This window comes from Mauremys mutica, chromosome 9 (assembly GCF_020497125.1).
Source record: "Mauremys mutica isolate MM-2020 ecotype Southern chromosome 9, ASM2049712v1, whole genome shotgun sequence".
Taxonomy (NCBI): domain Eukaryota; kingdom Metazoa; phylum Chordata; order Testudines; family Geoemydidae; genus Mauremys; species Mauremys mutica.
The window spans coordinates 40,869,235-40,892,742 of NC_059080.1; the positions used below are offsets into that span (position 1 = coordinate 40,869,235).

A 23,508-nucleotide genomic window follows, 5' to 3' on the forward strand; every position below is an offset into this window, starting at 1 on the left:
TGGGTGTGCCCACGGCTCAGCGGGAGCAGGATGGGAATTGGCCACTGACCTCAAGCAAAGGTGAGGGTGTGGTAGGGTGACCAGATGTCCTGATTTTATAGGGGCAGTCCCAATTTTTGGATCTTTTTCTTATATAGGCTCCTATTACCCCCCACCCCTGTCCCGATTTTCCACATTTGCTGTCTGGTCACCCTAGGTGGGGAGCTTGTGCTGTCAGGGCCCCTCCCCTGCTGTCTGGAGGGGCAAGAGAGCAACTGGAATGTGCCCAGCTCTGAGTGAGAGATGCTCTGCAGAGGGGGTGGGAGGATCTCTGCTTGGGCAGAGCAGATATTTGAATGTTCACACAACCCTACTCCATGCCAGAGTCCTTGGCCCAGCACAGACGGGGCCCAGGCATCTTTACCCTTAGATCCACTGCCAGAAACTGGGGTGGCATGGTGGTAAAGGCACCGATGCCCTGTCTCTGCTAGAGCTTCCTGCTGGGCGAGCTGCAGTCCTGGGAGGCTTCACTACAGCCTGAGAACACATGTTGGAGGGGAAGTTACTCTGATGATTTGCTCCGAGGGTCCCAGACATGTGAGGGTCTCAAAGCATGTTGCCACGGAAGGGTCACAGTGTCACTGTTCCATTTTAGAGATGGAGGAAACTGAGACATGGGGAGGGGGAGTGCTTGGGGTTAGAACCCCAGTTATTCTGCTTCTTTACTAAGAGGGATATGGAGCCCATCAAGAAGATGTCTTAATGGGCCAGCTGTTATAGATCAGACTCCCTGGGGGTGTTTCCGACTGATTAATGTGATTTTAGTCTCTGCACAGGAGTATTTACTTATTCCGATTGTTTTAAAACGTGCCGCTCCGTGGCTCTCGCTGCATGTCCAAGCATATTCCCCAGCCCGAGTGGGATGTGTTGCAGCTCGTGATTCGAGCAGTGGCTCCCCAGAGCTGGGATAGCAGGGAGGGTGCAGGTCGGGATAGAGGGCCTGGGCAGAGCTGTGTAAGGGCTCAGTGCTGGGATAGCAGGGGCTGCAGGATGCCAATTACTTGGCTGATGGCCCCACTTCAGCAGTGGGTTAGGGCTCAGATGGCAGGAGGGTTTGCTGGGGATCCCTCTCTGTAGCCTTAGGACCCTCTTGGATGGATTTGGGGCTCCTGCAGCAGACGTAGATGAAGCAGCCTCAACCTGGCAGGGAACCCCGGCTGCACACATCTCAGCACTTCATGGGTCAAGACTATAATGCAGGACAGGGATTTGGCCCCGAGCCCTTCCCTGGGTGTGGGCTGTTTAAGGTCCACAGCAGCTGGTGTCAGTGACTCTTCATCTCAGCATGGTCTTGTCTTGCACCCATTGCGTGCGGTTGGGGGCGGGGAGAGAGAGGGTGTGTAGGAAATGAGCCCCACTTGGGGTTGTGTGCGAGATGTGCCCATATCCACTCCTGGGAGGGTGTGGCAGGGCGGGGAGGGGAATATGCCCAGTCATGGGTATGGATGAGGACATGCCTAGAGCTTTCAATGTGCCCACACCCATTTACGAGTGGGGTGGGGTCAGAGAGTGCCCATTCTAGTGGGGATAGGAGCGCTGCGGAGCAGAGAAGCTGACTATACCCATTTGCTGGGGAAGAGGATGGGGCCGTGGGCATGCTATGAGTTCCCTCATGATTAGTCTGGAGACACTCAGAAGGGCTCCATTTGGGTACGGGTGAATTCCCTCCCCCGTGTCTCTCCAAGGACTCTGATGGGCTCTCACAGGAATGAAGTGGGCCCAATCATGGGAAAGTGCTGGGGCATAGATGGCTCGTGGTAGTTGTCCCTGACCTAAACTCAGCCAAGCCAAGGCCTTTTGTCTTTAGGAAACTGAATAATTTTAAATCTAGGATCAGTCCACTTACCTGTGGCTGGCTAGGGGAAAGGAGGCATCCATGATAGCCTGATCCTACATAAACCAGAGCAAATCTGCTTTCCTTGCGTATTGAGGTAGCTCCCAGCCTTTGGGTTGGGTTCCTAATGCCCCCCAAAATCATGGAGATGATCATGTGTCTAAAGCCTGAAGTGGCCAAGGTCTCCTTGCCCTTTTCAGAGCTCCCCTGTGGCAGACCGATGAGAGCCCTGGTCCATGATGACCACTGATCTGCTCAGCTGCCATGGCCATCAGAGCTGGTGGATGGGCGCACCCACTGAGTCTCGAGTGCAGGGTGCCAGAAGTAGGATTTGGAGTGGGGATTTTCTGGCGAGACATTGAAATAGATCCGAAATACCTCTGAGGACAGAATGTAGTCACTGTGCTGGCCTCGGTGGCAATTGGTGCTCTTGGCATTGGTGGGATGATGTCATTGGTTGCCCAGTAACCTGGGGTGGCACTGTCTGCATGGTGGCGCTGTCTTTGCCTGTTCAGGTTGCCTGCTCTAGAAAGTTTCACCTCCAGGGCGGAGCCATTGCTAAGCATCGTCTCCGGAAGCGTATGGCAGTGGGCTGGGGACGTGGAGGGGTCGTTGGTTTGGGAATGGGCATCGCCACATGGGCCAGGCATTTTCTAGTTAAAGGGATCACAAGGGAACAGAGTGACCTGTCAGTGGGAGGTAATGCCACTGCATCTTTGGATCTGATTTTATCCCTCGTAGCTCAATGCCTCCTGAGACCACCAGCTTCTACTCCCCATATGGCTGGCCCTGGCTGTCTGCCAAGAGAAGCAGACAGAGGTGTGGTGTGTGGCCTCTCTATTGGAGACCTAGTTGCCCAGCTGGCAGAATAAGCAAGGAATGGAGCTCCAGCCCCCCGTCCCCCACTCTTCCCCACCCACCCCGACCTCTCATGTCAGCAGCTGTGGGATTTATTTCTCCTTGTCACTAGAGATGGGCCCCCAACCAAATCTGCTGCTTCCAAAGAGCCCAGGCTTCTCAGCTGGCCCTTCGCCCTCCAGCAGCCTGGCCCTGGATCGGGGAAGCCAGGATGTAGGGCCGGTTTGGGTGCTGCTCCAGCTGTTGCCACTCGCACAGCTCCAGCCCCATACTGTGCCCTTTGTGGGCCTGGCCCGGCCCTGACCCAACCCAGCGGTGCCTGGTTCTGCGGGAGGCGGCTGCTGGAGCTGCGCTGGCGTTCCAGGCCAGAGCCACTGCGCCAGCCCTGGTGATGTGGGTGAATAGCGGTGCCGGGGGAACACAGGCTCCTCTCTATTCTGCCTTCCCCCACCCCAAGCCTCCTGCCCAGCTGGAGCTCCAGAGGGTTTTGTTTGTTCAGCTTGGGAGCTGGGAGGGTGGAGTCAGGGAGGCCTTTCGTTCCCCTGCCTCGCCCACCCCAGAGCCAGGGCAGGGCTCTGCTGGAGCCAGCCTGGGCTGGAGAAATAGCCCTGTCAGCAGCAGCAGCCAGGGCCCCCCAGCGCAGTGTCTGGCTCCACACCTCTCAGCTGCTCTGCGTTAGGCCACGCTTGGTTTAACCCTTGCCTACCACCCCCATCTGCCTCTTTCAGCCCATCGGGAGGGGCAGATGCTGCCTTTGGAACCAAGTCGCTGAGCCAGCCTCAGGCTAGGGTGGCATGGTGGGAGGTTAAAACTAGGTAGCAGCAGGGGCGCTGGAGAGTGGGGAGGGTGTGGGTGTAATGGGGAGGGGTTATGAGGGTATGTGCTTTGGAGAGAGGCCAGTGTATGCAGGTGCAGTGAGATTGTGTGGAATAGAGGTGCAGTGAGGTGCTAGGGGAACATCAGTGTGAGGGTAGGTGGTGGTGGTGGGTGTCAGTGCAATGTGGGGAGGTGTAAGGAGGTTCAGTGAGGTATGGAGGGGTTCAACGTGGTGCTGTTGTAGGGTGTGTCTGCAGCAGGGGTGTTGTAGGGAGGTGCAATGGGGTGTCGGATTCAGTGTGGTGCTGTGGTAGGGGGTGTGCCAGTGCAGTGAGGGGGTGTTTGTAGGGAGGTGCAGTGGGATGTTGGGGGTTTCAGTGGGGTGCTGTTGTTGGGGGTGTGTCAGTGCAAAGAGGGCATTGCAAGTAGGTGGAATGGGGTGTCGAGGGTTCAGTGTGGTGTTGTAGGGGGGGTGTCAGTGCAGTGTGTGTGTGTGGGGGGGGGGAGTTGTAGTTAGGTGCAGTGGGGTGTCTCAGGAGCATTCAGCCTAGGGGTGTGTGTGTGGGGGAAGGTATTGTCTTCCCTACAGCTTCTGAGCCTGCATCTGTTTGGGGTGTGATCACCTCCAGATATAGCTTGTGTCCACACACGTATTTGCTGTCCCAGTTTCCACCCCGTGTCCCCCTTGCCAGCTGCCTCAGCTTGGCGCATCCTTGGCTTCCAGCTTGGCCCACTGTCCATTTGTGCTGGAAACAGACCTCCCAACGGTACCTGTGCCACCAGCTCGGCTCTTCCTCCCTCCCTGCTGTGTGCACTAGGCAGCCCAGGGACGCTTTGCGGGCACAGGGGGAGAACTGCCCAGACTTTCCCAGCATGCCCTGCTGCCAGCACGGCTCAGCCATGGGTGTCAGGCAGAAGCAACTCTCTCAAGCTGTGCGTGTCGCGGTCGGGTCGAAGGAGCGTTGCCAGCTGGCTGCTGAAATGCTGTTGTGCTTGTAGCACAGACAGGCCCAAATATCCGGCTGATTTTGGTAGGCTGGGCAGTAGCCTTTGGTAGCCGACTCTCGGCTGGGAGGCGGGCTGCATGCCCAACGGGTTGGCATAGGCTGTCTGCTCCCCTGAAGCAGGCAGCCCCAGCTGTTTGATTTTAAGACACTGCAGTCCTGCCTCTTAAGAACCTGCCTTGGTGTAAGTCAATTAGAAATGGTGCTGGCTCAATGCTGTCTGCTCTTGGGCCCTCTCCCCTGCCCCAGGCTTCAGGGAAGGGTGGACTGGGGGGAGTTCCCTCGTCACCCCATCTCACAGGGAGCCCTGAAGGGTCCTATCTTTTGGGGTCTTAACCCAGGGCGCGGTTAAAGGGGAGGGTTTGCATGTGTGAATCTCTCTGTTGCCCCGCTCTGGCCCGGTTTGCGTGGCCCGCACGTGGCTTGAAGGGAAGGTTGGGGGTGTCACAGGGCCATCCCCCCTTAGCACAAGCCCTGAGGGGAGTCTCCTAGCCAGACGTGCATTGGACTGCCTTTCTGCTGGGAGGGGAGGCTGCAGACTACAGGTTCCCTCCCTTCCCTGGGGGACAGTGTGCAGCAGATCTCTCTCTTTTAAGGGGAACCTTTGATTACTCCCCCTGTCAATCCTCTCCCCTGTCTGTCCCCTTGCGGGGAGCACACCATGACCTCCCCGTCCTTGCTGGATCTCGCGCACTCGCCGTTGCTATGGCGAGCATTGTGTCTAAATATTGCAACCAGTTGTCAGGCTGCCTTTCCCTGCCTGCCCCTTCCTGGCTTCCGAAGCGCCGGGTGCTCGCTGGCGGAACGACCCATTTTGCTGCAGCTCCTGCGTGGGTGCCAAGGGATGGAGGCTGGGGGAAGGAGCCGAACGCTGCCCCGCGAGGCCTCCCCACCTGGGGACGGGCGAACTGGCATGCTTTGGCGGCAGGGGAGGAGCCGGCAGCCGCAGGCTTGGCTTGGCACTCAGCCCCTCCCTTCCCTCCCCTCTCTGCAGCCCGTCCCTTTTAAGGAGCTCCACCCAGGGTCAGGCCAGGGTGGAGCTGTCAGACTATTCACACCTCACAGCTCAGGACTGGCAGGCTAGACACGCCAGCAGCAGGCAGCTCTTTATTCAGAGAGAGACTCCTCTGTGGAGGAGCAGAGCTCTGTCTGCTTCCCGGTTGTGCGTCTCTGTGGAAGGCTGAAGGCGTGGGCCTGTGCAGACCCCGATGTGAACGTGTATCGATAATAAGGAGCCGTTGTCGGCCACATCTCTCCCTTTTTTTTTTTTTTTTTTAAATTCCCCTTCCTCATTCTTCCATTCACCGGAGAGGTGTGTGGGGCAGAGACTTGGCCGAGGATCTAGGCACCTCAACAGTGTGCCAAGTTGCCAGGCATACAGGCCGGAGGAGGTGAGGGAGAACAGGGGACCCACCCTGACCACCAGTCGGCAGAGCCTTGGGTTTTGCAGGGGGACCCTGACTGCACCCACACGGGCTGGTATCCCGCCTCCTTTGCCTGCTCCCAGCCGCCAGGAACGGGAGCGTCGTGCGGACCTCGCGCGTGGTGAGGGGCAGCCGTCTGGAGCCTGGCTCAGGAGCATGATCCTCCCCGCAGACAGCATGAGCGCCGTGCAGTACCGGAGGAGCCCACCGCGCGCCGGCTGGGCGGTAAGTGGCTGGCTGGTTCTCTGGCAGGGGGCCGGGATGCTCCCCTCCGGGCAGGCGGCAATGCTGGGGTGACATTTTCCACTCTTGTGCTCCAGGGCTGCATGGTGTAGGCAAGCTACTTCCTGGGGGGTCAGGATATCTCCCCAAGCCCCCCATTTCATCCAAGCCCTCGCCGGGTACATCCTCAGTCCCACCCTTCTCCTTTTTAACAGCCTTTATCTCCCCACCATTCACACATGCACCAGTCCTGGGCATGGCCCCAGTTATCCCTCCCCCAACTCTGCCATAGCAGCCCTGGAGAGGAAGGGGGGCGCCCACTGGGCCTTAAAGCCATGGGGTGGGGGTGGGGCAGCTTTGCCTTGCTCAGCCCTGGAGGGCTCTGAGTTTCAGTCTCCTTTGGACTCTGAGGGCGGGCGGGTGTGTGCAGAGAGGGGGATGGGTGTGAGCCTGTCTCCTCCCCCAAAGCCAGTGCATGGGAAGCCAAAGCAGAAAGACCTCCAGGGGGCTGCAAGGCCAGAGGCAGCAGGGTGCACTGCCCCTTTAAGAGAGGGCTGGGACATGGGGGAACTTTAAGGAACAGATGGGAGAACAATTTGTGGCTTGCGCACTGCTCCTTTAAGGAGGGGAGGAGGAGGAAGGTGTGCCGCACCCACTCGCCTCCCCTGCTCTTTAAGAGTCTGATGCCCTCAGCCGACACTGGGTGGCGGCAGCAGGAGGGAGGCCTGGCAGGGAGAAAGGGGTGTTTGGGCTGGATTCCAGGTTTCGTTATGGTCCAGGATATGTACACACCTCCGTCCGCAGGGGTCCCGCAGTGTGGATGGGAGGTTTGCACAGAGACCAAGGGGGACTCGCGGCCTAACGTGGTTATTGTTGCATTGTGCATCATGCAGTGGGGGATCTGCTCCCCATCAGAGCCCTGCCACTGCCCCTTTGTCTCTTTTCCTTTCCCTCACCCTCTTCTCTGTTTTCCCCTCCCCATTTCCTCCCCTGCAGCAGCTCCCAGTTCCCACCTCTGGAGAGCACCACTCCCCCCCTCCCCATTTCCCATTCCATCCAGCTGTGGAATAGTGAATATTGATGCAGAAGTGTTGTCATTAGTCTTTAAAGCTGACACCCCAGTTAGATTAGTAGGGGGCAGGGCTGTTCACCCCTTGGAGTTATTGTTTCAGGCTGTCTGCAGACTCAGGCAGACCTTGTGCCTTCTCTGTGCACTCGGGCCCCATTTTATTTCTGCAGCCAGGAGGGCTAGAAACATACTTTAAATTAACCCCACAATTCTGCACAGTGTGAACATGTGTCATGTGGGCCACACCAATACTGCACGAGGGCTGGATCTGACCTGCGGGCTCCATGTTGGATGCCCCTGGTATAGAAAGAGTCAGGGACCTCCCTGCTGCTAAAGCCCTTGGAAAGGAGGGGATAAAAGAATGTTTCTTTCTCCTGAGTGAGGCCCTAACTGCTCCCAAGAAGCCCTTCTCTGTGCTGCTCCCCAGCCGGACAGGCCAGTCTGGGGAGCCCTGGGAAAGGCCCTCCTGGAGGATACACAAGTAATGCTGGGCTGTTATGTCCTGTGTCTGTTCTCACTTGTGAGATCGGTGAGGATGAGGACGGGGCTAGTGGGAGGATCTGTGGTGCCCCTGTGGGACTGGCCATGTGTGAAGTCTCCCAACTTCAGATCTCCCCTCTCCACCAGAGCCCTTCTGAGCTCCACACTGAGCTCCCCAGCTCCACCAGAAGCCATTCCCAGCTGCTTTGAGTCCCAAAGAAAGTGTGTCCTTGGCTATGGTTTGGTCAGGGATGGGACTGGGGCCTCTCTCCCCATGGTCACTGGAGTTTGTCCTGTCCTGGTTAGGAGGGACAGAGATCCATCAGCAGCTGGTGGATCTCTGCTGAGCCCGGTGGGAAATGGGGCCAGGTGTTCCCAGCTGGCAGCAGTGGTGGGCCCCAGGTGGAACTCTGCCCGCCCCTGGGACAGTGCTGTCTCTCTAGGTCAGAACTTCAGCCGGGACTGATATATGAGAAGCCTGAGCTGTCCCTGTGCCTTGGAGACACGGAGGACTTGAGGCACCAGCGTTGTCACTGAAAGCCTGCTAGGCCTTTCCCATGCCCTCTCCCCCGTGGTATCGCCTGAGCCTGCTGTGGAGCCGAATGCTGGGTCTGTGCAAAGCTGTTTCCCAAGGCAGAATCCTGAGCCCTTTGTGTTTTATGAGCTACTCCTAATGCTGAATGTCATCCCATTGTGGCCTCCACGGCTTCTCCACCAGAACTCGACCAGCACCTGATTACATGGAAAGGCAATGTCAGGACAGTGCTAAGAGGACAGGATGAAAATAAACTCCCTTAAAGCAGTGGGTGCAGCTGTTTGGATACATTCCCCCCTCCCCCCCCCTTGTGTTTATCTCTTCTCTGGGGGCCAGGAGCTTTGCATTCATTAGTAACCAAATCTCCCCATGTTGCCTGCAACCCCTGCTGCTCCAATCTCTTCAGGTTCCCATATGCACTTCCCCCTCCACTTTGGTGTCCTCTGCAAATCTGGTTACTGCTGAGTCAAGGAAAACCAGACAAAGAAATCCATAGGGATCTCGGGGCCCCGAGTTCTACTGATTCAGGACTCCCCAAGTGTCTTTGGCTGTGCTACTAACAACTAGCAGGAAGCTTTCTCTGTAGCTAACAGTGCTGCCCTTTAAATAATCATTCCTGGGCCATCAGAGTTCCAAGGCCATTGAGGGGAATGGGGCAGTTCACAGCTCTCAGAGCTATTGTCTCAGGCTCTCTGCAGACATAGGGCATGTCCACACTTAAACCACTGCGCTGCTGTAGACACTCCCATCAGGAGAGATGGCAGTAGCCTAGTGCTGTCTACACTGGGGTAACTATGGTGTGGATTTTACACATTCCTGATCGATGTAGTTATGCCAACCCAATTTTCTAGTGTAGACCAGGCCTGTGCTAACTCGACTCAAACCAGGCGTAAACTGATTGAAGTGTGCGCACATTAGGTGGATGCAGTGGTTAGGCTACAATTGATTAATCAGTGCAGCCTTTGCTGTCTGCACATAGCCTTACTTTAGTGCAAACTGAAATTCTGGAGTGTCAGATGAAAACTTGGCAGAGATACTGGGATTGTCAGTCCAACCCCAGACTTACAAATCCCATCATACTAACCATAACTCGGGGGTTTATTCCAGTTTTGCTAACCACAACTATATAGTGTCTCCCTACATTTCCCCAGCAGTTTCAGCTGGATATGGGATTGTTGGGCAATTGCTAGGATCATCTGGGTAGGTCTTACTTAACTCCCTGCCATTGCAGGGGCCTCGGCATTGGTGCACATTGGTCCCTCCTGTTTTCTGCCCATAGGCTGCAGTACTTCGGTTGAATTCTGGGTTTTGGGCTTGATGTGATATACAGCAAGTCAGACTGGATGCTCTGACACTCTCTGTTCCGGCACTTCCTGTCCTGAACTCTTGTGGAATGTTGCTGTTGAACAGTGGCCACGTTTCACTCCAGAGGTGGCTGCATTGTGCGTGTGGAATGGCCCTTGGGGATGAGCACTATAGAAATGTAAGCTTCTGTGGCTTTGAGCATGATGCCTGAATCTCTGCTGGATGCCAGTGAGAGGGAACATGGGGAATGAGGCTATTGTTGCAAGTGATGCGAATCCTATGTCTGATAGGGAGTTTTGGGGTGCAGTATGTTAATACAGCTCCTATGTTTGTTTTTTCCCCCTTGGTGCTGTTTGTGTGTGGGGGAAGGAGAAAGGTGCCGCTGAAGCAGACTGGAGAGGCAATTCCATTCCATGGGCCTCATCTCTTGCTTTAGGAAGGAGCCAGGGCTTTGAAGTGCATGGGTGTGGGACAGTAGGTTTGGCTCTGTGTCAGGTCTGGTGTGCTCTTCTCTGCTGTGCATGGATCTGCCTCCTGCGTCCCCAAGGAAATAGCGAGAGTGAGCTAGGAAACTCTCATCTCAGCTGAGCTTGGATACCCCAGCAATGAGGGTGTTATAAATACACTGCTAGGATTCTGCAGACTGGATTTCAAGCCCCATGTTGATGCTCAGGACCTGTGGTGTGTTTGTGCCGGGCCTGTGGAATGCTTTGGTGGAAATTGCTGGTTTCCCAGTGCTATTAGCCTCCAGTATAAAGGGCTTTGCTGCATCTTGGCTTGTAGTTTCCTGGCATCTCTGTCTGCTGATCCCTGGGATCTGAGATGCTCGCGATGTTTCCTGCTTTGGAGCCACTTCTGAATGCAACCCTTACCTTGGTTCCCGTGACCTTTGACCCTTGGTGCTGGGAGCCTGGGATCTCCCTGTTGTGAGGCCTCCTTGCCCTTCTTGGAACCTGGGGCGACCATTAGCCCCATGGTAAGATCATTGAAGCTGGTGCTGGTTGGAAGGCTGGACTGGGCTGCTAGTTTGCTACCAGCTGTTGTAGGACACCTTGTGGGGGTCCTTCTAGATGGGTTTTCTATGGGGTCTCTGTATCTTGCCTGTGGGATCAATGTGCTCTGTTGGTTTTGTCCATGCTAAGCATCTGTGCTCCGAATTCCCCACTGTTGCTAACACCCGGTTCAGATCCTCCAGATGTAGCAATGATAGGAGCCCTAGTATAGCTTAGGCACTTGCATCTTCCTGGCTGCTAGTCCAGACAGAGCCCTTGAGCTGTTTGCTGGCATAGTGCATAGTGCACTGTGGCTCACTGCCAAAGGGGACAGCTGGACCCCAGTCACCCCGGTCCTGTGAAGTCACAGGGCCACATGGCAATGCAGTGAGGCAGCACACCAGCAGGATAACATGGTGTTGACCGCACAGGGATTTCTAGACCCTCTTCATGCCAGGTGAGCTCCTGCTTGCTGGATAGAAGCCTGACTGGCAGCCTTTTGCATTGCCCGCCTCCATGCCTCCCAGCCTCTGCGTCAGGGGTCGGGTCTGGAGTCTGTTGCTGTTCATTTGCGACTGATTGAACGTTAAAGCAGCTCGCCCTCTCGCTCGTTTGAGGGGCATTGGGCTCCCCATTCAAACTTTCCCAGGGAGGTTGAGGCAGGTTTGTAGGTGCTCCTGGAGGTCACCTCCTTCAAAGGAACCTGCTGGGTTCCTGACCTGGGGCTCGAGGACCCCAGTCCTCCATTTCTGGGGCTGTGGGGACACAGCTTGCTCAGTGGCAGGCTGAGGACTGTTATAAGCCTGTGTTGTCTTGGAATTCATAGTTCCATTCTACAGTCTCCCAGGGCCATATGCTGTGACTAATTAGTAGCGACTGTGATACTCCAACAACACAGACCACTACCAGGTGAGCTCAAGGAGAATCTCCTTTTGCTGATAATGTCTAGGGACTATGACACACACTTGGGCAGTTCTGACTACATCCGGTAGTGGTGCTCAAACACAGCCTGGCCATTTGGGTCAATAACCAGGGAATGGTACCCCTAAATCAGAGGCCCTCAGGGGAGGGCTACAGGATTCCTATGCTGCTTTGGAGTCCCCTAGTGGTTAACGACTGATGGTCTCTGGCACATGCATCTCACTTGCTGGTTGAAAGCTACAGCTCCTTGTAGCCCATGGGAACTTCCTGTCTAACCCCTCTCCTGCTGCACTGAGCCGCAGGTGGGGTGGGAGATGGTGCTCGTGGCTGATGATTTCAGAGCTAGCTGACCTAGGCTGCTGTTCCCCAGCATGCACAACCATTCTGGCGAGATTTCCAGGTGATTGCAAGGAAATGTCAAACCAGCATATCTTGGTTCTCGCACATCACTTAACCCCCACAGGGATCTGTGCACCACGAGGCAGCGAACAGCTCTGCCTTAACTGGAGAGCTCATGCGCTTTTGGGGGCTCAATTCAGCTTCCTTTGACATCCGTGCCCAATCTCCCATTGACTCCAGTGGTAGCCAGTTGGGGCCATCACTCCTTTTTTTCCTTAAGGGACGTGGTTTAAAAAAAAAATCTTCCTTCAATAAACTGCAGAGTGGGGTCTAAACCCTCCTGCTTCAGCGCATAACCACAGGGGCTGGGAGGAAATATCGTGTAGGGGCACGTTCTCTCATAACTGTCTCTTGCGGGGTATCTTGCACATCTCTCTGAAGAGACAGGATACCGGGCTGGGTGGACTCATTGGTCTGATCCAGTCTGGCACTTCCTATGCTCCTGGTATTCCTGCTAGCAGGTTAGATGATTTGCAACAAAATAGCTTTAACCATGGATTTCCTTTTAATGGCTGAGGCAGCTGGCTTCAATTTCAATCCATCAGGCACTTTGGAACAGGGCTGGTCAATTTCACGTTCCGTCTCCAGTCTGTTTTCCTCTGACCGTAGCCCAAAGCTTCAGTATTTGGAATCCCAGCCAGGGAATTTTTAAATTCACTCACTGCTCAAGGGGAAAGAAATACCCTTAGAACTTAAACTCACAAAATCCTATCCACATATGTTTGTGTTAAGTAAGCTTCCTAAGCGTTAACAGCTCGTACCACTGGGCCTTGAAAGGCTCTGCTCCTGCCAATTTCCCTTTGCGTAGGTAGGTCTGCTCTGTGTTTGGATTCTGCCTGGGTCGAACAGAACCAGCCTGACAGCCCCTTCGCCCCAGACTCAATCTGTAACTCCTCACACACACACCCCTTGTCCCCACTGCTCTTTGTATATTTCATGCTGCTTCCTCCCAGCTCCTGAATATGCAGAAATACCCAAAGAGAGGCTGAGTTTGTGAGATAGACTTCCAGCCTGGCTCTGCAGGCCCAAATGACTCTGTGAGTTCAGACTGGTATATCATCGGGGGCATCTCTGGATCCTTTCAATGGTGGCCCCTTGCTGTTCCAATGAGAGTTGGCCTGCATTGGCCGTGTGCTGTCCCTGGTGGCCCAGAGCGGTAATGCCTGATTGACTACAACAGCTTGCTTCCACTCTTGGACCCAGCCTCTGTTCTCTCCAGCTTGGAGGCTGGTGGGGATGATGCACTGAGCCCCTGGCGGTAGAGGGGGCGGAGAGCAGCATGGGGCAGCTTGCTCAGTGATGTGCAGAGTGGCGTGTGCAGGAAGGCGTTAACAGGGAGGGGATGGGGGGTGCTCTGTGGAATCCCATCCTAGTGTCTGGTTTTGGAGAAGGATGTGAAGCGAAAGGCCTGACAGCAACTGTTGTGGATGGTTTTGTCAGAGACACCTGCACCGCACAGAGTGGGACTGACAGGAGAGGCAGGGCTGGCTGGGAGATAAAAGGCTTGGGGGGAGCTGGGGGGCCTGGATCAAAGGGAAATCTGTGCTCCGCCTGGCTGGAGGAGCCTGGGTGTGGAAAGCAGATGGGAAGGGAAACAGAGGGATGGCTGAATGAGGCCATAAATCTCAAGGGGTGTCGGATGGGCTGTGGTGGGGAAGGGCTCTGTGGGGTGGATCAGCCAGTCTGTAGACTATGGGGGTGGGTGGCTTGAACCGGGAGGCTTCTAACCCCCCTGGGATTCAAGCCCAGCTCTGTCTGTAACTGCTGGGGGGAGGCACGGCCTGCAGAGTGCAGCTAATCCCTAGCCTGGCTGACGCCCTGAGTGGAGCCTGGGGCTGCACATAGCCGGTGAGGCTAACGTGGCTGCCAGAGGGAAGGGGAGGGGAGAGGCAAGCAGCCAGGCGGGCTCTCAACAGGATCTCTGTGTGGGTGGCTCCGCTCAGGGAGTGACAGCCGTGAGTTGGGCCCGCCTCAGCTTGCCTGCCAAAGGAAGGATTTGTTTTGTCACCAGGCCGGCTGCAAGGGCTTGGGCCGCAGCCAGGCAGCGCATCAGAACTGGCCAGGACACTGCACCTATCCAGAGCAGTGGCCTGGATGGCCAGGGTCCCGGGCGTGTGGAGGTGACAGTGACAGGGACTGGGGGAGGGTGGTTCAGGGCTGGGCTAGGGTGCGAGTCTGACAGTCTCATCCTAGCGTTCCCCCTCCCTCCCTCCCCCCCATTTGGGATCTGAAGAGAGGGTTGCATCTGAGCCTCTGGCTCCCTCGGCCATGCCTCCCCTCCCAGCCACACCCACAGCCCTTGCAAATGTTTGGGCAGCTGGCACGCATCCTGCTCCTCCCCCCACCTGGGCATCAGCTGCCAGTGCTCCTGGGCTCTATGCTAGGTGGTGACAACTTCTGCCGCCACTGAGTCCCTGCTGCTTCCTGATTCTCAGCCAAGCCGGGGGTAAAACCAGTTCCACCCCAGGCTCCCAGTCCAGCCTCCTGGCCACAGACCCCTTCTTCCCTGGGACGGTGACCTCCCCTCACAACCCAGCCACCTTCTGGTGCAACTCACCCCTGTGCCTGAAGGGTTAATGTTGTGCCTGAGGTTAATCCCCCGAGATCCCTGACATCCCGTGGGCAGTCCCCATCCTGCTGGCCAGGGCCTGGGTGTGGCTCTCTTGTGTTCCTCAGCAGACTGGTAAGCGATCCGGGATGCGCCCCCCGGGCGATGCTCAGCACAGCTTTGCCTAGATCAGGGGTCGGCAACCTTTCAGAAGTGCCGTGCCGAGTCTTCGTTTATTCACTCTAACTTAAGGTTTCGCGTGCCAGTAATACATTTTAATGTTTTTAGAAGGTCTCTTTCTATAAGTCTATAATATATAACTAAACTATTGTTGTATGTAAAATAAATAAAGTTTTTAAAATGTTTAAGAAGCTTCATTTAAAATTAAATTAAAATGCAGAGCCCCCCGGACCAATGGGCAGGATCCGCGTAGTGCGAGTGCCACTGAAAATCAGCTCGCGTGCCGACTTCAGCACGCGTGCCATAGGTTGCCTACCCCTGGGCTAGATAGTGAACTCCCACCTCTCCCCACTCCCTTCTTGCCAGCCAGACCCACCCACTGCGGAGGGCATCTCTGTGTCACATAGCCGGGCTGTGGGGCTCCCGGCAGCTCCAGAGGCTCACAGCGCTGACTGCCCCTCTGAATCTTGTGGGGGAGACGTATGGGCACCCCCAGTGAGCAGGGAGGGGATATCACTGCTCACCCCCTGCTCTTGTATCTCTTGTGGGAGGGGCAGCTGGGTGCCCCTCTCCTAGGAGTCGAATGGGTCTGGGCGGGAGCCCTCGTCCTCTCTCATCGCAGCACCCCCTCCCAGCCAGTGACCGGCAAACATCCTGCAAGCTCCATGAGAGGTGTCTCCTTGCGGGTCAACCCCACTGGCCCATCTCTTGGGCCTGCAGGGACGATAAACCGACCCAGCGCTCCCCCCTTCCGCCTCTCTGGGGCTTGGCCCACGCGCAGGCTGCAGGCCCCAGCTGGTTCGTCTTGTACTCGAAGCCAGTGTGCCCAGCCTTGGGATGCTGTGGCTGCCTCGCTGATTATCAGAAGTGGGTGGCAACCCTGGTCGGTCGGGGGGGCCCCAACGCCACACAGCTGAGGTTACTTTGGAAGCAGCCAAGTAAATGTTTATGGGAGCCTCAGAACAGAGCGCAGGGTTCTGAGCCCAGCTCCACCTTGGTCCACCCAGGGACCACCTGATTGCTGCCAGGGGGCAGCTGAGCACCCCACTAGCTCACCCTTGCTGCTCTGGGCTGTGATTGGCCTTCGGGCTGGGGACGGGATCCCCCTGCAGCCCTAAGGTGTAACTACAGGGCTGACAAGGTGGGTGGCTTGGCGGGGCTGGAAGGGAGGGATTGGATCTGTCCCAGTGACCTCTGGCCATTCTGCAGGGGGGTGGAGTGTGGACATGTGAGCTGCTCCCTGGGCTCAGCCGTGATCTAGTTCTCATGGCAACCTGAAGGCCTATTCCATGCCTTGGGGGTATGCTGGGGGGGCTTTTTGTTCCTTCTCTCCCTCCCACTCCCCCCCCATCCCCCAGTGGAGGCTCAGTGTGCGTGAGCTCCATCTGCTGCCTCTCTCCAGCCCAGGCCCTGCAGTGGAGCACAATGCCCAGGGTGGGCTGGCATCCAGAGCCAGTGGGGCAGGAGTCTGGCTGCATAGGAGTGGGGCTGGTGTTTGTATGATGCAGACCCCCCCCTTCCCCCATTGCTCCGAAGGTGCGCACACAGCCATCTGCCCCTTGCTCGGGGCCTGCACTACAGTCTGAGGTGGTGGGTCAGTGCCCTGGCTTTCTGCCTTCAGAGATCAAGGCTCACATCCTAGCTGAGGTCCTGCATGAAATCCACCGTGGCAGCCTCGTCACAGTCCCTGCAAAGCCACTCTGCAGGCTGGCCCGGTTCCCCAGTTCTGATCCAGAGGCTCAGGTGTGGAATGGCAGGGGGGTCTCGTCTGGAGTGAGCTGCGTAGGAGTCAGGACTGGACCTGCACTCACAACCAGCTAGTCTCGATCAAGTGGTGGCAAAGAGCGAGGTGTGGGGAGCCCAGGACCCCTAGGAGGGGGGCTGTGGGTTGGTTGATGGGCAGCAGAGAGCTATGTGTGGGGAGTGGGGGCTGTGGGTTGGGATTGAGGGGCAGCGGACAGCAGTGTGAGGCAAAGAAGCGCAGGACTGGAATAGTAAGGGGTGATGCAGGTTAGGACTGAGGTTCATTAGGAGATCTTTCACATTCCTAAAGCCCAGCAATGCAGGTACCAGCCTGCCATGAGATGAACCACGCCAGCCGCAATCATGGCACAGAAATGCCCTTCTGGGGCCCTGCTAGCATCATGCCATGTTAGCCATGGAGATCTACTAGCAGGCCTTGGACTTCAGTAGCCTGGCCCTGCCTCAAGTGGGGGGCAGCTGGGTTCTCTGGCTCGGAGCCAGGGCACCCAGCTCTTCTGGTAAGCTCTCAGCACTTGGACTCCTGGGTCAGGCAGAGAATACATTCCCCTGGCTACTGTCAGGGCTGGGTCCAGACTGCACTTGGCTGAGGGGCATTGCTGGGCAAAGGGAGTGGGGGGGCTGTTCTTTCAAAAGCAAATGCAGCAGTGCTGGTGAAAGGGCCCTCGGGTGCCAGCGCTGGAGGCCTCTGTATCCCCAGAATGGGGACAGGCTGGGCGATGCTGGCTCCTCCCTGCCCACCCTGATCTAGAGGGGAGCTCCATCTCCAGGGCATCAGCATGCCTCTGCTGAGGCTGCCAATAGCTTGTGGTGTTCAGGGGGAGGCAGGTTTGTGCCCATTATTTAATGTTCCCTCTGGCATAAAATCCCAGCGCCCCCTTCTTGAGTCACCTCCTCCAAGCCCCCAGGACTCCCTCCTCCCTAGTGTCAAGCCATTCTGTGCCACCTCCCAGCTGAGCAGGGGTTGTCTCCATCTCCTTCCCTCTCCCAGCGTTTCCCTTTCCCACCTCCCTCTGGTTCTTCCTCTGCAGTTCAGCCTCTGCCAAAGGGCTGGGAGTGAGTTGCTGCTGCTGGAAAAGCCAGCAAGCAGGATGGAGGAGCCTTGATCTGTGCCCCACGTTACTCCTGCTGTCCCGAATCGGTCCATGCTTTAGGAGGGAGTGCGTCCGTCCATACAGAGGATTTACTGAGCATAATCCCTCTGCCAAGCTTCCCCTCCGCCGACCCACTCTCGCTGAACAGTACCAGACGGCACATCAGAAATCAAGGGGCAAGTGTCCTGAGGACTGTGCTTCTGGGATGTCTGCTGTTTTGGGTGTGGCGGGGCATGGCTGTGGTTAGGGCCCAGACTGGGAGCGGGAACTGGGCTGTATTCCCAGATCTGCCCTAGAGTTGCTGTGTGACCTTGGCTTGTCACCTCTCTGTGCCTTGGTTACCATGTGTGTAAAAGGCGGACGGGGCGTGTCAGTATATGCCAGGGGTGTGGAGAGGGGCGGGTCAATGAGTGTTTATGAAGAGGGCTCTCCTCCAATAGAAGTGCCAGGTATTTCTGTGTCACTGCAGAGGGAATCATGGGATTAGATTGCTCTATGGAAACAGACATACCTGCATTTCCAGCGAGGGCCTCAAAGCATTTCTCAAATGTTAATTAAACCTCACGCCACCTCCTGATAGGCAGCTGAGTATCACCTGACCCATTTTACAGGTGGGGAAACTGAGGCACAGAGTGAGTCACACAGTGACTGACTGAGGCAGGGATAGAACCCAGGAGTCCTGACTCCAAGCCCAATTGCACCAACCAGAAAGTAACACCACCGCCCTCTCCCCTGCTGGCTTGAACTGGGAGTGTGACTCCATGGATGTGGTGGCTGGGCCTGGGAGCCCTCATCTATGGTGTTACAGCTCGTTCCTGGACGCTCTCAGTATGTTCCTGCATTCTTTACAGGCTTCCCTGGAGCCATAGGGCTCTGCGGCCTGGTCCTGAACAGCTGCCATTCAAGTCAGTGGGAGATGAGTGTGCTCAGCCCTTGAGAGACCAGTAACGAGGTGCCTACAATTTTGCACCCTGTTTTCTGTCTTGGGCAGAAGCAGGCAGACCTGGGCGCCGTGCCAGTGGGGCTCAGGAGAGCCCTATAGCACAAGATCCTCCACCCCCACCAATGAAGAGGGTATCTGGAGTCCAGTTCCCAGGCCACCCTCACCCATGCGCAGCCAGCACTGTGATGACCAGGTGCGATGCTTAGCCCACACATGGCATGTTGGCATGCACATTGGTCCCAAGCTGGTGTGAATGAATGCTCCAGTCAGAAGCGACATGTTGTTACTCATTGTCTCTGCTCCCGGGTCTCTCTGTCGCTCCCTGGCCTCCCAAGGGGTTCCCCATCAGCTTGGCATGGCAGGAGATGACATTTCTAACCACCAGGCCTGGGACCAGAAAATCCATTCAGCTTCTCTGCCGTACGGTGAGCCAGGAGCTGCAGTCGGCTGCAATGGTGTTGATGATACATGAGATTGACTAGAATGCAGGCCACTGTCTTGGCTTTGCCGAGCGAACAGGAATAGCAACTTGTTTGTGTCAGAAGCAGATCTGACTCAAGGAGCGAATGACTCTCTGACGCTAGCTGCCCTTTAAACAAAATCCACACTCGTGCTAGCCTTACTCCTGCAGCGTTACATAACCCACAGGCTGATGGCTGAAGGTCACTGGGAGTGGAAGGTGTCCAACAGCGCTCGGCAATCACACCTAGAGCGTTCCAGAGAGCAACTTGTGGGGAAATTTGAAAAATCACCCTTTTCTTGTCCTACTCATCAAATAGCTAAGCACTAGCCTAGGCAGCCTCTCCTGGATGCTTACGGTATAAGATGCCGCTATGTAGAAGTGTGCAGTGCAGCACCCATCCCAAATATAGCTCGTCAGTGTCAGTCACTTCAGGGGCTAACTCAGCACTGAAGGGATGACTTACTGATTGAAGCATCAAGTGTGAACTGCTTTGTTTCCCTTCAGTGGTTAGCTCAGATCCTGGCAGAGTCAAGTCAGCCAAACTAAACTTCCCAGGTGCATCAGTGGCGTTCCACCATGTTTTGCTGGGTTGGGTGGAATTTTTTCAGATGAGACCTTCGTCACCTGGGTCCTTTCTGCTCTGCATGATATTCAGAATTCCTTGGCCCTCTGTGGTTGCCTCTATATCCTCGGTAACATGCTTCTGTTCTCTCTTCCCATCTCTTTGTGCTGCATTTTCATTGGCCACGACTCTGAACCCCAGAAGTAGCTGCATTTGCTGCCTGTGTATAGTGGGGCCCTTTGGGATGAGAGGCTGTGACATACATGGCAATTTCCTGTAGTATCCTTGGAAAAACCTTATTGGATTAAGTTCAAGTACCGTTGGAGTCTCTTCTAGTAGTTGCAAAGGTTAAGTATTATTATGGGCCTGGGTGGTCCAAGGACTATACTGAACAATGTGGCAGACACGAATGAAGTGGTTTTGCTGGGAAATTTCTAGGGGGAGATGAATGCAAATTCCCTAGTCCCAGTTATGCACAGCCCCGTCTTTTGCAGTGGGTGGACCTCTGTCTGCTGATCACCTGTTACATGAGGCTAAGATCAAAGGACAGACTGAACTGTTCAGGTTCTGACTGAGGACTATTGTACACTTCGTAACCACAGGAAAAACCTTGTGGTGGGGTTTGAAGGGCTAATTCCTACCAGAGCCCTCCTTGGAGTTGGGGGTGAGCTCTGGTAAGTGTGTGTATAGGTTCTTGTACTGTTTTTAAGACGTGGTCTCTGTGATGCTTCCACCTTAAGAATAAATGTGCTTGCTTAGAGCTGCCTGGTAGCTTGTGATTGCTGGCAATTCCAGCTCTTTGGAGAGCAAGCAAAGAGCAGATGCTGGCCTTCTTCAGGCAGTCTGGCTTGCTCAAAATATCCCAGTGCAGGCAGGGAGCTGTGCAGCCTGGAAAACCTTGGCCAGGAGGGAGCGAGATGCGGGTCTGCACCCAACAGGTGGGGGGCCTGGCTACAGGTGCAGTTGTCCTGGATTGTGACAGAGGCTTTGTGTAAGATGAGCTGGTTGCATGTTGCAGCATGTGGCAGTCTCCCTACTGGAGATAGTTGTGGAGCCATCCCCACGCCCTGCAGCAGGCCTAGCCGGGGAACCAGGCTGCACCGGCGGGTGGGCAAGGAGTCTCGTTTTCTGATTGACTTTGGTCAGCGTGTCCAGCACATTGATCTCAAAGGCCAGGGCTTTGGAGCTGCCTGGTGCTGTGCTTCCTCCCCCCGCCCCCTCATCTGCTCTAGAGTGGCAGGGGAGGGAGGGTCTGGCTGCAGATTGAAGTCATCCCTCTCCCCCCCCCTTTTCTCCCCACACCAGGAAGCTCAGTAAAGTGGCACCTGGAGCAGCATCCGTGGAGTGTTTGTCCAGTGTTTTAGCAAGTGCCCCACTTTGAAGCAGTGAGAGCAACAGAGAATCATTGACTCACACCGGGAGCCTAAAGCCTATTGGCCCTCCGCCAGCTCTGTGTGGCTGCTCCACCCGGCTGGCTCCGGGTCCCAATGTTCAAGTTCCAAATGGCTCATCCCATGACCCAGATTCACTCCTTGTCCCCCCTCCCCCTCAATCTGGGATCCCTTCCCTGCATGCACATGGGCACACATGCAGGGAATGACTCTTGCGGTTGCGTCCCATCCCCTGGCTGAGGGGACGCCAGACCGGCTGGGTGCATTGGAAGGATCGTTCCATTGGAACTGGCGGGGTGGGGGTTCTTTCCTTTTAAAAACGAAATGCAGAAAAAGCCAGAATAGGAATTTCTCAAGTTTACCCCTTGAACGCTGCTGTTTCCCATGCCACGTTCCTGAGGGAGGTCGAGTATGTTGGTGGGCATGGGGGTAATACTAGCCTTCCGGAAACGCAAGGGTTAATGCAAAGGTTCTTCCGCCCACGCCAAGGCATGTCTGGGACTGCGTCGTAACACAGCAGGGTGAATGTCTCCGGCATCTGCTCCCCCTTCTAATCCAGCGTGGCGCTTGGCAGTGTGATGCCCATGCCCACAGTGTGGTCTGAGCACAGGACTGGGAGCCAGGACTCTGGTGCTCCCTCCCAGCTTTGCCAGTGATTCATTGTGACCAACAGGAAACCTTCACTGCCCCTTTGTGCCTCAATTTCCCTATCTCTAAGACGGGGGTGATGGCCTCTGCCTCCCCAGGTGCTCCGATGCTGCAGAGAGGGCCATGGCAGTACCTGGACAGATGGGTGTTGAGATGCTGAGCTCTGCTGTGTGTCTGATGGCTGCGGTCCAGCTTCCTCCTGTCCCCTGTGCAGTGAGTCAGCACCAGAGGGAGACGCTAGCGATCTACCAGCAAAATGACCTGGAAGAAGTAGTTGGCTGCAGCTACCTCACCATCCCCTCCCCCGCGCAGAGCCCGCGCCCTGTGTCTCTCTGTCCATGACTAGCTATAGTGCTGGGATGCATTTCCCGAGAGCCCCTTGGCCCTGCTGGGTGGAGCTCATGTCATGCTGGGCAGTGCGGCCAAGTGGGTGGGGAACTAGCTTGGGAATCTGGAGACTTGGGTTCAGTTTCCCCCTTCCCGGTTGCTGCAGTGCCTCCCAGTGGAGGGCTTGGGAAGTGCCATGTGCTGGCCTCACTCAGTCCACGCCCCAGTGCCCTCATTGTTGATCTCTTGTCTCTCCCAGGCTGCAGGCTCAGTCCAGAGTAAGGTGCTGCCCAAGATGAGCTCCTCGTCGCTGCTGGAGGATAGCTCCATAGAGCCCCCGGTGCTGCTGACTGACATCAAGACAGAGCCCCCCGAAGAGCTGCTGGCCAGTGACTGCAACCAGCCCCAGGCCGAGCCAGTGGACCTGTCACTCAACAAGCCCAAGGTGTCGCTGCAGTCCTCCACCCTGCTGACCTCCTCCATCAGGTCCTCACCCATGCTGGTGGCGCCGCCCATCCAGGCCCCCGTGGTCTCCATGTCACCTACGGGGCTGGGCTCTTCGTCCGCCATCCCTGCTGTGCTGTCCCCTGGCTCCATCCTGGCCTCCACACAGGGCAGCGGGGGCCAGCAGATCCTGCACGTCATCCACACAATCCCCTCGGTCAACCTGCCCAGCAAGATGGGCAACTTGCAGACCATCCCAGTGGTGGTGCAGTCCCTGCCCGTGGTCTACACCACGATGCCCACAGACGGGGTCACCGCCGCCATCACCGTGCCCCTCATCGGCGGCGATGGCAAGAATGCCGGATCCGGTAAGGGCTCACTTCCCCTCCTCGGGGCTGTGGGTTGGGATTGAGGAGTGTAGGCAGAGCTGTGTGCGCGGGGCTGTGGGTCAGGATTTGAGGAGCATCAGCAGAGATCAGTGAGTAGGGGAGCCCAAAGCAGGAACCACCGAGAGATGGGGGTTTTGGGTCAGGCTTGGGGAGCCCCAGGGCCGGACTATCAGGGTGAAGCAGCAGTTTGGGATTTGAGGGGTATTGGCAGAGCTGTGGAGGGATCCCAGAACTGGCCCAGCCATGAACAGATTGGACCATGGAGACTGGACCCCTGGAGGTGGGATCCTTCTTGGGCAGGGCTGAAGCACGTCAGCTGGAGGCACCGTGGCGGAAGATTGCCCTGCCGCTGACCCAGTTCCATGGCAGAGCTGTCTATCTGGTACCTTTCACAAGGGCTAGCAGCCAAGCCAGGGCTTCATAAGGTCCTGTTGGCTCCGCTCCCAGAGCGTGATGGAGCCCATCTGGCTGGGTGTGGGAGGAAGCCTGGCGTGCCAGCACTGCTGCAATGGGCAGGCATCATGTGGTGCCCAGCGGGCAAACACCTTGCCTCCTTGCTTCGCCTGTAGGTGCATGACGCTGCATGATGCTCCCCTGACCCCAAGTGGCCAGTTGTGGTAGTGGCAGGTGGGCTGTCCCTTCTCCACGGACTCTGAGTTCAAACCAGGCAAGAGGGAGCCACTCCCTGGGAGCAGGGCTGGGTGTCTCACTCCATGTTCCAGCCGGGCTTGTGTCAGCCATGCCGGGTGCTCAGTCACTTCCCAGGAAATGTAGCGTGTGCTTGGGAAGGTGCAGCCCAGCCTGGCGATCAGAGAGGCTGTTGGGTGTCCCAGCTGCACTAGTGTAGTCGGGATCTGCTC

At 56.4% G+C, this 23,508-nt stretch overlaps 1 protein-coding gene across 3 annotated transcripts in view; it reads left to right on the plus strand.

Annotated features, from left to right (window-relative positions):
* The window catches only part of KLF8 (Kruppel like factor 8), an 88,173-nt gene that overhangs the window by 53,881 nt on the left and 10,784 nt on the right, over window positions 1-23,508 (plus strand). For 2 of the 3 annotated variants that reach the window (XM_045029605.1, XM_045029604.1), the window contains exon 2: window positions 22,075-22,627. In XM_045029605.1, the coding sequence (XP_044885540.1) occupies window positions 22,075-22,627 (553 nt within the window). Of the gene's footprint in view, window positions 1-5,658; window positions 6,201-22,074; window positions 22,628-23,508 lie in introns of those variants that run through there. The other variant, XM_045029603.1, reaches the window with a different exon arrangement.